At 44.3% G+C, this 14,212-nt stretch overlaps 1 protein-coding gene across 6 annotated transcripts in view; it reads right to left on the bottom strand.

Annotated features, from left to right (window-relative positions):
* SLC12A4 (solute carrier family 12 member 4) overlaps positions 1 to 14,212 on the bottom strand; it is a 114,648-nt gene that overhangs the window by 70,267 nt on the left and 30,169 nt on the right. The window contains exon 1 of one of the 6 annotated variants that reach the window (XM_030582055.1): positions 4,940 to 4,995. The exons of the other annotated variants lie outside the window; for them this stretch is intronic. Within the exon in view, the coding sequence (XP_030437915.1) occupies positions 4,940 to 4,982 (43 nt within the window). The 5' untranslated portion in view covers positions 4,983 to 4,995. Of the gene's footprint in view, positions 1 to 4,939; positions 4,996 to 14,212 lie in introns of those variants that run through there. 6 annotated transcript variants of the gene reach the window in all.

The following is a 14,212-nucleotide window of genomic DNA, read 5'->3' as shown; positions in this document are numbered from 1 at the left end:
ACAATGCATCATGGGAAGGTATCCCAGTGTGAACTACACTGCTGTCCAGCTCAATGCCTTGTGGGACATTTTTGCAGTGCTTTGTGGGATACTAGTGATTTGCCCAGGGATTTCTGAGAGCTATAATCAAGGTCCCACCACTCCACTTTCTCCATCCCATAATGCTTTCCGCATCCCGTAATTTCCACACCTTTTAAAAATTCCCAGAATTCCACACACTGCTTTTTGGTCTCCACCATCTCTTTTGGCAGAAGCATGGACCCTGCATAGCTCAGCACAACTGTGGTAGAGCAGGGTGTCTGGAGTCCCAAATTAGTGCCCTAATCAGCAGACCATCTTTCTTGTCACATCCATATTAGTACAGCCATTACTGGTAAAAATTCAGCATTTGTCTAATAGCTACAACACTATTTCTCCTCATTGTTATAATAGTACATAATAGTATACAAGTGTGACAATGGTGACAAATGCTCACCACTAGTTCAGACATCATGCAGTTTGAGCACACCAAGCTCCTTGAGGTGCGTGTACAACTTAGCATGGCTATCAATCTAAGCAGCTTTAGAACAATCTGGAGACAAATGCAACTGTAGCAATAGCTTTTAAGTAAAGCAAGGACCTCAGAATCCTGCAAGTGGTACCAAAAAGAAAATCCTTTCCCATACATCCAGGCAAAAACTCTTAATTTTCCACTCTGCCGGCCAAGCAAATATATGCCTGTGGGCATATAGAGCAGAACAATGATTAAAAGATCATCAGAAACTCAGCATAACATTTTGTAGTGCCAAATATTTCCATGGAAATGGATTTCTCACACTGTTCTAGGCAGCTGTCCTTCAAGGAAGGCGTACAATGACACACAGGAGTACAGGGAAAAGGTTGGTTGGCACTTCCAAGCCCCACACTGGTCATGATTAAAAAAGTTAAACTCCTACCACACAGCAGGGGCCATAATCCACTGAATTAGGTGCCTGTTACTAAAAATTACCCTACAAATATAGACCAATATCAATATACAAAAAATATAAAGTTTCTGCCGCTTACGGAATTATATTGATAAGCAGTAGATAGAACAGTCTCCTGCAATATCCTGAATGAATTTAATTCAATAAAGTTAAACCTTACTGAATCAGGGGGTCCACTGTATTAAAATTCCACAATAACACATGTACAATTTTATCTCCCTTCTCTGGGAGGAGGGGGATGCTAATATATTTCCTCTGTTATCAGTGCTTTGTAGACACACACACACACGGACATACACCCCTCCAGAGAGGAAAGCAGTTCAAACTGGATTCTACAGTGACCAAGAGCCTAAAAGGATTTTTGGATAAATAGCCTGGTTTTAAAATGGCTCAGTGCCTTTTTCCTGACCTAGCAATGGACAGTATCCCTGGTCCATGGGGCGTCCCAATCCTTAGAGTAGGATAGGAACAACTGGGCCTACTGAGGCCCCAAGGACTGGGTGCTAGTTCTGAGCTGAAGCTGTGATGAACTTGTGACTACAAAGGAAACCCCTGTGGCTAGGGTGCTGAAGGACTGCTCCTTCCAGAGCCTATGCTGAGATGGTGTCTAGTAAGCTTATTAGCAGGCATGCTGCTTCTTTTATTGATTGTAATGTTTTCTCTGTAGTGCTTTTACCTTAAGAATAAAAGAGGCTTACACAGAAAGAACTGTGTGGTAACGTATAACAGGAGCAATTACACTTGTTAACCGTCTCTGAAAAGAAAGTAAGCTGCCTGTCTCTGCGGGGAATAACACAGTGAAGGCAGGGAACTGTGCAGCCGGGAAGTAGCCCAGTCAGAAGGGAGTAAGATGAGGGTCTTCACCCAAGAAAGCCAACAGTTGAGGAGCTGAAAGCCTGAGAGTGAGTGCCCTTGCTGAACCAATAAGAGGAAACACAGGTGCAGTTGCCCTGCACTGTGATAGCATATCCACAAACTCCACTAACATGTACCAAACCAGCTAAAGAACACAGTCTGTGAACAGCCTGGGAGCAGAAGTACTTAAAGTCAAACATATTCACTCTGGAAGAATGTTCTCTTGTAGGATCGGCAGAATAATCTTCTCATGCCTGGGAGAGGAGAAATGCAATATTGTAACAACATTTTTTCCCCAGGGCACACCTACCATTAGCAACAACATTGCAGCAGAGAGCTCTAGGGCTATGTGAATACTACAGCTTTATCTGCATAAATTATGTTGATCAGGGGGATGAATAAAAATTACCCCCGAGTGACATAAGTTACACCAACATAAGCACCCGTGTGAACAGTGCTATGTGGATGGGAGAGCTTCTCCCACCGACATAGCTTCTTCCGCTCATGGAGGCTAGAGTGGAGAGAGCTCTCTTAAAACGGCTACATTAGAGAAACTTTCTAGTGTATCCGTGCTCAAGTTGCTGTAGACTTCTTTTTCGGTAATCGGCTTGAAAGGAGTCAAAACCACAGTCCATCTGAGCGACTACCACAAAGTGCAAAGTTTGGTACTTGGATGTTAGAGAGCTGCCCATCTCTAAGGGTATGTCTACATCTACAATTTTGCAGCGCTGGTTGTTACAGCTGTATTAGTACAGCTGTATAGGGCCAGCGCTGCAGAGTGGCCACACTTACAGCAACTAGCGCTGCAAGTGGTGTTAGATGTGGCCACACTGCAGCGCTGTTGGGCGGCTTCAAGGGGGGTTCGGAGAACGCGAGAGCAAACCGGGGAAGGAGACCAGCTTCCCTGCGGTTTGCTCTCGCGTTCCCCGAACCCCCCTGCAAACCGCAGGGAAGGAGACCTGCTTGCTCGGGGGTTCGGGGAATGCGAGAGCAAACCGGGGAAGGAGACCAGCTTCCCCGCGGTTTGCTCTCGCGTTCTCCGAACCCCCCTGCAAACCGCAGGGAAGGAGACCTGCTTGCTCGGGGGTTCGGGGAACGCGAGAGCAAACCGCAGGGAAGGAGACCTGCTTGCACTGGGGTTCGGGGAACGCGAGAGCAAACCGGGGAAGGAGACCAGCTTCCCCGCGGTTTGCTCTCGTGTTCCCCGAACCCCCCTGCAAACCGCAGGGAAGGAGACCTGCTTGCACGGGGGTTCGGGGAACGCGAGAGCAAACCGGGGAAGGAGACCTGCTTGATTACCAGAGAGGCTTCCTCAGGTATGCTGGGATACCTGCTTATTCCACGGAGGTCAAGAAAAGCGCTGGTAAGTGTCTATACTTGATTACCAGCGCTGGATCACCAGCGCTGGATCCTCTACACCCGAGACAAAACGGGACTACGGCCAGCGCTGCAAACAGGGAGTTGCAGCGCTGGTGATGCCCTGCAGATGTGTACACCTCCTAAGTTGCAGCGCTGTAACCCCCTCACCAGCGCTGCAACTTTGTGATGTAGACAAGCCCTCAGAAACTGAAGCTTTTGTTGTTCCTGCTGGTGCTCTTTTGTGATTTAGTTCCATAACAACTGGGATTAATTGTGAGGCAGAAAGATTAGCACATGTGTAAAAGATTCTGAAGTATGCAAGATAAAAACTATACAAAAAATGTATGCCCAATTTAACGTTGTATTTTACGCACATTTATAAAGTGTCGTCTGATAGATTCATGTAAATGGGCTAGTGATTGGAAGCAGTTTCACACATCTGGCAAGAGATTCTCTTACTTATGATATTGTGTATAACAAACCCCTCCCCATAGCACGCTGGCCTTTGTAGTGTTGCTGCTATTTTGCATACAAAAATCACTTGAAGACTCATCTATACAGCCAATAAAGCATTTGTTGAATAAGTAAATATGGCTGTTTGGACTACTATGAAGATTCCTTATCTTCTTCAACAGGGAAGCTGAACTTAGTCCTCAACAGCTGCCAGTAGTGCTTAAATTATAATGAAAAATGTATTAACCAGAAAACATACAGAAATAAGGTTATGACAGACAATTTACAGGGGATGTAACAGTTATGGGAACATCTTTAAAAAGTTTCCCTAATTTTTTTTTATACTGAGTACAAGTGCATACTCTTAAGGAGTTAAGAATGTAGAATTTACAAATTATAAATTCAGACACCAATTGAGAGGATTTTTTTGTTTCCTTAATCTGATAGCTAAAGAAAAGCCTCATACACCAAGACCTCTATACTGTAAATATTTGCAAAGGCAAGTTATTTAACCGAGAAAAAGTGACATTGCAAGCTAGAAGATTAAAATACATTCTTGTCTGAAACAGAGCCATACTGATTTTAACTGAATACTAAAAAACTCCTAAACATTAAAAACAGGACAGAGAAAGGACATTCACAAATTAAGAACCCGATTTAGTTACAAGACTTAGAATGCTCACATGCAGCATTCTGTTTTGCTGCCTGCTTCAAAAGCATTCGTTCTGGAAGAGTTTACTTGACTACCTGTACCACAAGCACACCTAAAGAAGAGCTCTGTGCAGCTCAAAAGGTTGTCACTGCCACCCACAGAAGTTGATCTGATAGAAGATACTACTTCACCTATCCTACCTCTCTTAATATACCATAAACACTTAAATCATGTCTACCACAGCGGCAGAACTAATGTACACAACTCTCTACATACATGGCAAAATATATGTTTCCTGAGGAATATCAAGAAGGAAAAACTATAATACAACCATAGCACTGGCAGCTTTCACTTGTCTGTCATAAGGAAGACAGAGAATAAACTAATTTTGTCCATCATTATTCACGTTCGGCTCACTATTAAAGAAGAACAATTAAGAAATAAAGATGTTGCCAGCCAAATCAAACAGAAATGCAAAAACAAACCCATTGATCAAAGAAGTCTGTTGCACTAACCGAAACGGTGGTATTTGCTTTTCTGCATTACAATAAAAAATCTGCTTATTAAATTTGAGAAAGCTATCTTGAACGACTTTGTCAAAATAAATTCAAGTTTTTAGCTTGTTCCTGGAGTTTTATATTTAAAAAGAACTTACCACAAAGTGTTCTTATCTCTCTGTGGCACTGAGTGTCCCCCATTCCGTTATACACACTAAAAAAGAAAACAATGACCACTAGGGTTTGGGGTTTTTTTAAACTTGAGTGAATGGTGTTTATGCCTGGCTGCATTTGCTGGCCAATAGAGCTGCAAAGTGTCTTAATCTCCACTTAGCATGGGGCTTCGCTGCAAATGCCAAGTTTTAAAAGATCAATAAAACCGTAATCATGAAACTTACTTGTTGGAGTGGGGAAAAGGAGAAAGGATGCTACTATTTACTTTTAATGAAGTACACTGGTACTTACCAGTACCACTTATACTGGTACTGCTTCAGCATGTAAAGAAACCCTCTGAGTCTGAACTCTCTTGTTTGAAACATTCATTAGTCAGCAAATCACTGAAAGTCATCATTTGTGGATAAAAATCAACAAGAAAATCCATTTTTCTGGATATCCTTGCTAAGCTTTCTAATCACAGTTACAAACACAGAGCAGTGGAGTTTGTGTTTTACACCACACACATCCCAACAGACACATCAGAGACTTGTTTTTAGCTAATGTAGATGCATCAGAACAATCTTTCCTAGACACTTCCAAATTACTTAAATTCCAGAGAACCCAGAAAAAGATGCAGCTTCTTCTAAATTTAGCTAAGGAATTCGCTGGCAGCCGGCAATGGGAGTCCTTCAGTGAACCACTGCTGCAGCTACCGCGCCACAGAAATCAGAAGTCGTATGTGAGAGGCGTATAAAACAGGCTATCCTGGAGCATGGTTTTTTAAAGTAAGCAGCTATTCATATACAGTAAGCATGACGAAGTGCAAACTGCTGAAAAGCTTCAGAAACCTGACAAGTCTCCTGGGGCAACACTAAATGGGGTGCCTATGAGAATCTCAAGGCAGTACCTTTGCTTTCAGATTATCTGAACCACAAGAAGAATGAATATGCCTTCTCCTCTACCATATTCAGTCATGTTCAGTTTTGGGGTAAGTCCTGAAGCCCTTCTCCACTCTTCCCATTGTCCGCATATCACACTTCTATCCTCAACAGCACACTAAGTCTGCAGACCTATGCACCTGAATGCTGAAGGCTGCATCCTGAGTTTGGGCCCTGGTACCACTGCTATAGTAACTGTCAGCTGCCCATAAACCGGACCACACACTTGACTTCATAAAAAGGGGAGAGATTTTTACCTCAATCTCATACAATCTAGTCTCGGACTCTCAATTTCCATTACAGGCTATTTTATATCCTAAATCGATGTTTACAAGGTGGTTCTATGGTATTTATCACTTTGGCACCTAAGCACAGCGTGGCTCTGCATCACATTCATATTGTATTTGTAGCTGAAGGGGGTGAGTCAGATCAAAGCATCAGGCTGGAAATATCTCAACTTCCTTGATCCAAGGGTTTACATAAAAAACATTATGAAGAACTCACATTATATTTGTCATCTAAGGCTTTTAAAGCACTTACATGCAGGGGTGGCTCTAGCTTTTTTGCCGCCCCAAGCACGGCAGGCAGGCTTCCTTTGGTGGCATGCTTGCAGAAGGTCCCCAGTCCTGCAGATTCGGCAGCATGCCTGCAGGAGGTCTGCCAGTCCCGCGGCTTCAGCATACCCACCACTGAATTGCCGCTGAATCCGCAGGACCAGTGGACCTCCTGCAGACATGCCACCAAAGGCTGCCTGACTGCCGCCCTCACAGGGACCAGCAGGCCACCCCCCGTGGCTTCCCGCCCCAGGCACACGCTTGGAGCGCTGGTGCCTGAAGCCGCCACTTCTTACATGACATCATTATCCCCACTTAACAAACAGAGACACCAAGAAAGTGGGTTGAAGTGACTTCCCTGGCAGAGCTATTCAGGCTTTATCTTTGAAAAGCAGGTAAATTTAGACAAAGGCCCCGTGGCATTTATCACTCGACAGGGGTAAAGAAATCACATAGGAGTCAGTTCAACCATTATTGGAAGTAACACTAGGCTCCACATTCCAAAGTTATTTCACTCTGCTTCCCTGCAGAGCTGCTTCCTAGAATCTTCCCCAACGCCCTCTTGCTTGGCTTCAGTCTACATTTTTCAATTAACATGAAGAATGACAAGGGTAAGTGTGTAAAAATAGGTTTGTCTCTTCATCTAGACCAAAACCACATTTGTGTAGGGGGTTGGGCTCTGTTTATCCATATGGCTGCTACCCTCAGCCCCTGAAACATCTGCATTTCAGTAATGCGCTTTTATATATGTACATAGGAAAGATTATGCGGGTACACACTAGTTAAGATGTCTAATTTCATTAAAAAGGCCAATTTTTCTCCTGTCTCCAGACTTTACCAAAGTGTCAAGTGTTTTGGAATGTTTTGGAATGAAAAAAATGCTACATACACTATAAGAATTTTCATACACATTTTACATTAACTGCATTCCAAGTTCTAAGAGCTGTTACTTCAATAATTTAATCTATGTTTAAAAGCAAATATTGTCATCAGATATTTTAAAAATACCTATTTGGGGAAAAGATTAAAGTGAAAATATATGGTCTTGGTATCATAATTTCACTCTCCTTAAAAAAAAACAGCTTGCAACTAAGTTATTTGTATTGTATTGTATCAGGCCACCATACCCTATTACTACAAAAAATCCAACAACTCCACACTTCAATACAACTTGTAAGCATACTACTAGCCTGCCATCTCTGGAGGAGAGGCTCCAGGCGGTTAGAGCACTGTTTCACTGAGTTCCATGGAATCAACAAAAGCCGTAATACAACTGGCAAATAAGCATGAAAGTGCATTGGCAAAACCAGAGGTGGCCACCGCCCAAACTAGGTCAGCGACACCAAGCTTATTAGTCTCGATTCCACACACATCACCAAAAGATAAACAGCTTCCCACAGGGCACATATCTGAGACTGTCAGACTTGTGCTGGCAGAAGTCAAGCACATGATGGAGGTGACCTCAGCATTCTGAGGACTGGGAAGAGTAATAATCTTTATGAAAGACCAGCTTTAAGCAGGGGCAGCTGCAGTGTTTTTGCCGCCCAAACAGCGGGAAAAAAAAATTAAAAAGAAAAAAGCTGTGATCGGCGGCACTTTGGTGGCAGCTCTACCGCCGCCACTTCATTCTTCGGCGGCTGAATTGCTGCCAAAGAGCCGGACATGCCGCCCCTTTCCATTGGCCGCCCCAAGCACCTGCTTTCTGCGCTGGTGCCTGGAGCCAGCCCTGGCTTTAAGATAGAAGTTTTATCATCTTCCAAACCATTTCTTTGCCCCTTTTTAAATGAACACCCTACCAAGTCACCAGCATTATCTCAAACGTTGGAGGGATGCCGAGTGTGCATTCTTACTGCTGCTGATACACAAAGCAGGGCTCACACATTTACATCCCTCCTCCAAATGAAGGAAGGTGTCATGGTTAGTCATAAATAATGAGAGTGATTTGTTTTATTTACAAGTGAGCAATTTAACCAACTGATAGGATTAAATAATCACGTTAAATATTTTTGTTAAAATGCGTTACTTGTGTTGCACTTTATTTGCTTATAACTAGCGTTGACAAGAAATTGTAATGTTGAAATACTATATTGCCATAAGAGGGCAACGTATCCCATACAAAACAAAATAAAACATTCAAAAGCAAAAAATCCAAGAAGCAAACAGACAGGGATGAGGGAAGGGAGGGATCAAATTAAGTTCCCCAGAATCACAAAAGTCACACAGCTGTATTATAGCATGACACAGGTGTTTAAGGAACATTCTGAAAATCAAAGCCAGTGGTTTTTCCCCATTATTTCAACCTTACTAGAGTTGAGAGTCAGCATTACCATGATAAAGTCATATTATAATTTGTCATTTTAGGCCATCCACTTGATCAGTCAAAGTGAGCTACCTGGAGCAGCATTTGAACATAGCTCTTACTAGCAAGCTGCCAAAACAAGAAGTTCACAAAAATAACTGTACTTAGTTTCACCACTCTAACCCTGGTGGCAGGGATCATTCCACTGGGCCACATGGAGAAATGGACAATGTGCCAACACACTTATTGCCAGACAACCCCTGCACGTATTCATGGAGTGCCTATTTAACAACACACGCACTTTGGGGAGAATCACCAACTAAAATTGTAAAGTGACCCATTCCAATTACACAAAAATATAACATCCTATCGGACATCGCGGCTCCCATCAACTGTCAGCGTCCTACTCACAATCCATACTCACAACTGCCATGGAACACCCTGGAACATTCTCTGCAGGCCCATTCCTGCCCTCAGTTCCAACCAGCTCCCTTTCACAGGTTTCCTGCTGGAACTGCCGGCCTTTCATGGGAGCCTCCCTCACCCAGCATGTGCCTTATTACTTGGCACTCCCCATCCATTGGATGCTCCCCTACACCTCTACATTAAGCTGGAGGGAGGCACTTGGAAGCAGAGAAGAGACGAAGGGAGTTATCTCCTCTGTGCAATCACAAAAGGATGGAACCCAGCAGAAGCAAAAAAGAGTCAAGTGACTTCTCCCCAGACCTGGAGTTTCCCTTTGCTGGGCTCCGAAAACAGTAGTAGTAAGTGGGTCTTTACTTCCCAGGCCCTAACTACAAGGTTGGAGATCACTGGGAGATGGGAAGTGAAGCCTTTCCCCCTTCCTCAAGCCTCCAAGCTGTGGGTCCTGAGGAAAAGAGTTAACATGTCAGTAGAAGTAGCAAGGCCATTTATCATCTTGACGCCCCTGCTCTGCTGATGTGATCCAGCCCATATAAATACTGTAAGGGGGATACAGAAATGGAAAACGTTACAGCTAAAAACAAAACAAAAATATTCCTGAAGCACAACACACATTAACACAGAACCTTCACCGGACATTTGTCAGCTTCAGAGTATACGTAAGTCAGCTGTTCCCCTTCAGGCACACTTTTGTGTAATAGTCTAAAAAACAGCACACTCAGGGCTATGATGTGTCAGCTGGCCAATATGCAGGACAGGCAGCTGTTTTGTTGTTTTTTTAAAATGAGAAATGAAATTGCTTTCAGGACTTCAGCAGTGGCTACGTGGAGCATGATAGACACAACAAAAAGCCTGGGCTCTCTTCCCTTCTCTACTCACATGGAGCAGTAACTCCTAGTAGTCCCAGTGGTCATTCCTACTCAGCCTCAACATAGGGGCAGGAACTGATCAATGGTTCCATCATGTGGAGAAGGTACACACTAGGCTCCACTCCCCCGTAGCTGGCTGAAGTAAAGACTAACTCATGCTAACATTACAAAAAGCCTTGTCTTCACTTGGATCAGGGTGGATTTGATTTAAATCACTAGGAAGACTCGATTTAATCATGGTTTTCTACATAAAAGCGCATTCTTGTTGGTTGTTATAACCTTAATACATAGTCTTCACAATTCAGAGGCAGACGTAGGTCAGAGGTCAGACGTATCAGACGTATCACCAGACGTATCAGACGTATCACCAGAGAGATATTTATATTGTTTTATTTAACTGAAACAACGTTATGTATTCTGGATTTTTTTTCTTCAACAGCAAACATATATTTTAACAAAACAAGCATATGAATTTTTGAATTTAGTTAAACACTGAAGCTTTTTAAAATCAGGTTCGCTTTTGTTAAAATTGTTTTTAACTAAAATAGTTACATGAACATTTTAAAAAAAATAATTAAACTGACTATATCAGCCAGGTCAACATGAGAAACTTCAAATATTGGCTTCTGTAGCTAACTCAGTCATCTTCATCTTCATTTTCCTGTTTCTTCATAGTCAGGAAAAGAAAAACAAGCTTTCCTGCTTTTTCAGGTCCCAAGCAATTTCTCAATTTGGAATGAATTAGTCCAAAGGAAGAAAATATTCTTTCTACACCGGCAGAAGAAGCTACTGCTGTTAAAAGTGAGATTATCACTTCTCTGAATCCAAGTGCCTAAGTGACCTTCACCAGTTCACTGGTGTGACTTTCTTTAAAACATCATCAAACATATATTTCTTGAATGGTTCTTATTCCCAAACTGGGTCTCTTATGGCCTACTGCCACTTTAGGTTTTCCCCTCTAGGGAGAGAATGGTATGGTAGATCTCAAATCAATCAAGCCTACACTCAGAAAGACCTCAAGACTTCTGGAATATGTTGCTCAAACAGTTTCACTTTTGTTTCTACTGCCTGTCCCTCCCTTCTCACATTTATCTCCAAACTTCTTCTCCTTGTTCAGATCTATTCCGCCCCCAACAATCTTCTAGTCACTGAACTTTTTGAAACTTCACACTTTTAGAGAGAGGTAAGGGACTGACTCTGTGTACACGAATTTGAAGAGGGACAATAGGGTTGAGGTCTGTTATTTCTCACCTCTATATATTATTTATTTAAAAACAGTTTTGCTGTTAACAAGAATGTTACCTCTGGAGATACAAATCCACAGTTTGAGAACTGCAAAATTAAGCATCTTTGATGGTATCTTTTAGACTGAGCCCCATCGGGTAGATAGAAAGAGTAACCTAAATAATCTATACAGAAGCCCCTGGAACCCCATAAAATTAGGTCCCTAATCCATGAACTATTGGAACTCATTTATAAAACTTTTCTTAAACATTACATTAATATATTGTCTCATACTATAGAATTAGAATTTATAATCCCTATTCCATGATAAAATCTTTGAGCTATAATGTATCTTAATTAAAACTGTCTTTAGATCGGATTTTTTGATAAAAATGCTTTTTTGAGGAAAAAACCCTATTTAAATTTAAAAAATCCAATATTTTTTTTTCAAAAAATCCCAATGCAGAAGCAGAAAATCTAGCATGTTCTCACAAGAGACTGTAGATTATATGGCAGAGAAGAAGGATGTGTATGAATAAAGACATTTCTTTGAAGCAGAGAAACTCTCTTCTATGGTGAGGAATGGGGTGTGTGAAAGTAAGCACACACTACCATACCATTGTTGCTTTCACTGGAATTGTTCTGTTCGACATTGTATTTGAAGTCTTCTAAGGCCTTGGCTACACTGGCTCTTTACAGCGCTGCAACTTTCTCGCTCTGGGGTGTGAAAAAACACTCCCCTGAGCGCAGCAAGTTACAGCGCTGTAAAGCGCCAGTGTAAACAATGCCCCAGCGCTGGGAGCACGGCTAATCCCCATGGGGAGGTGGAGTACCTGCAGCGCTGGCACAGTGACCACACACACACTTCAAAGCGCTGCCACGGCAGCGCTCCCGCAGCAGCGCTTTGAAGTTTCGAGTGTAGCCAAGCCCTAAGGATGTGCTGGTCTTGGACTGTGGCCATGGCTACACTAGAGAGTTGCAGCGCTGGTGAGGGGGTTACAGCGCTGCAACTTAGGATGTGGCCACACTTGCAAAGCACGGCAAGCGCTGCAAATCCCTGGTTGCAGCGCTGGCTGTACACCCGGTCGAGCCTCGGGTGTAGCGATTCCAGCGCTGGTGATCCAGTGCTGGTCAGCAAGTGTGGATCCCACCAGCGCTTTTATTGACCTCCGGGGTATAAGGAGGTATCCCAGCATACCTTTTAAGCCTCTCTGGTAATCCAGCACACTCCACTGCCCTGGGCTCAGCTGACCCCACCTTTAAATGCCCCGGAAATTTTAAAAATCCCCTTCCTGTTTGCTCAGCCAGGTGTGGAGTGCAATCAATCAATCAATCAGTGTCCATGCCTCCACGCCCCAGACGAGCCCCAGCATGGAACAGTTCCGAGCTGCAGGACCTCATCAGTGTTTGGGGTGAGGAAGCTGTGCAAGCACAGCTGCGCTCCAGCCGGAGAAATTATGATACCTATGGGCAGATATCACAGTCCTTGCTGCTAAGGGGCCATGAACGGGACGCGTTGCAGTGCAGGGTAAAAGTAAAGGAGCTGCGCAGTGCTTATTGCAAAGCCCGTGAGGGAAATCGCCGCTCAGGAGCTGCCCCCATGACCTGCTGTTTTTACAAGGAGCTGGATGCCATACTTGGGTGTGACCCCACTGCCAATCCTAGGACCACGATGGAGAGTTCAGAGCAGGGAGAAGTGGGGGAGGGTGTAGAGGAAGCCGACAGTGAGGCTACTGGCGTGGAGGGAGACACCCCAGAGTCCTAGGAGGCATGCAGCCAGGAGCTCTTCTCAAGCCAGGAGGAGGCTAGCCAGTCGCAGCAGCGGGAAGTTGCTGGTGAAGAAGAAGCAGAGGAGCGTGCTCGGGGTAAGCAGATTTTATGTTTTGAGAGAGGACGGTTTGGGTTATGGCTGCCTGCATGCATGCCTAAACGTGGAATAGCCCATTGATTTGCTCTATCACGTCTCTGTAATCGGCCTCGGTAATCTCTTGAAAAGTTGCAGCCAGAGCGTGGGCAATGTGCTTTCGCAAGTTTATAGGGAGAGCCACCGTGGTCCTTGTCCCGGTCAGGCTAACTCGCCCGATCCACTGCGCAGCGAGGGGTGGGGGGACCATGGCTGCACACAGGCAAGCTGCATAGGGGCCAGGGCGGAATCCACATTGCTGTAGAAGACCCTCCCTCTCTTCCCAGGTAACACGCAGCAGTGATATATCTGGCAGTAGGAAACCCTGTTGAGAATTTAGGGATACTTCAGTGCAGGGTGCCAGGTTCGCGGTCCCTTCCCCCCGCCAGCAGGTCGCGAGCACCGTGTTGCGTTCTGGTCTCCCCACCCCCCTGCCAGCAGGTAGCCAGCACCGCGGTGCGTTCCGCCCCCCGCCCCCCAGCAGCCCGGTAGTTCCGCAGACCGCCCCCCCCCCGCCAGCAGCTCGCCAGCTTCATGTTCCCTGCTGTCCCCTGTGCAGGCCACCAGCTACCTCCTCTACCCAGTGCAGATAAACCCCAGTGAGCCATCAGTCAGTTCCCCCTCCCAGGTGAAGTCGGGGCAGAAACACTCACCCCATTGCTCGCCATGCCTTTGCTTCCCTGGCCTCTCTGTGTTATGTTAGGTATGTGGGAATGATGCTACAAAAAGTCTACAAACTCCTTCACTGTGTGATAATAAACAATGTAGCCTCTGTGTATTACATGTTTCTATCTCTGTTTTTTTTAGTGACCTTGACTAATGCAGCCGGATCACCGGCCTCACGTCGCTTGCAGAACTTGAGAAAAAATCCGCGAAAATCAAAAGAAGAATTGATCAAAGCAGTTATGAATCACTACAACAGAGAAAGTAGGAAGACGCAGGAATGGAGAGAGAAAACGTATGAGTGGAGGCAAACACAAAGCAGGAGAAAGGAATTGGCTACCAAAAAAACCTCAAAGCACATGATAAGCCTTCTGGCTCGCCAAACTGACTCTTTCGAGTCTC

Source organism: Gopherus evgoodei, chromosome 12, assembly GCF_007399415.2.
Source record: "Gopherus evgoodei ecotype Sinaloan lineage chromosome 12, rGopEvg1_v1.p, whole genome shotgun sequence".
NCBI classification, from domain to species: domain Eukaryota; kingdom Metazoa; phylum Chordata; order Testudines; family Testudinidae; genus Gopherus; species Gopherus evgoodei.
Note: the sequence above shows the minus strand (reverse complement) of the source record. Positions and strands in the feature narration are given on the sequence as shown.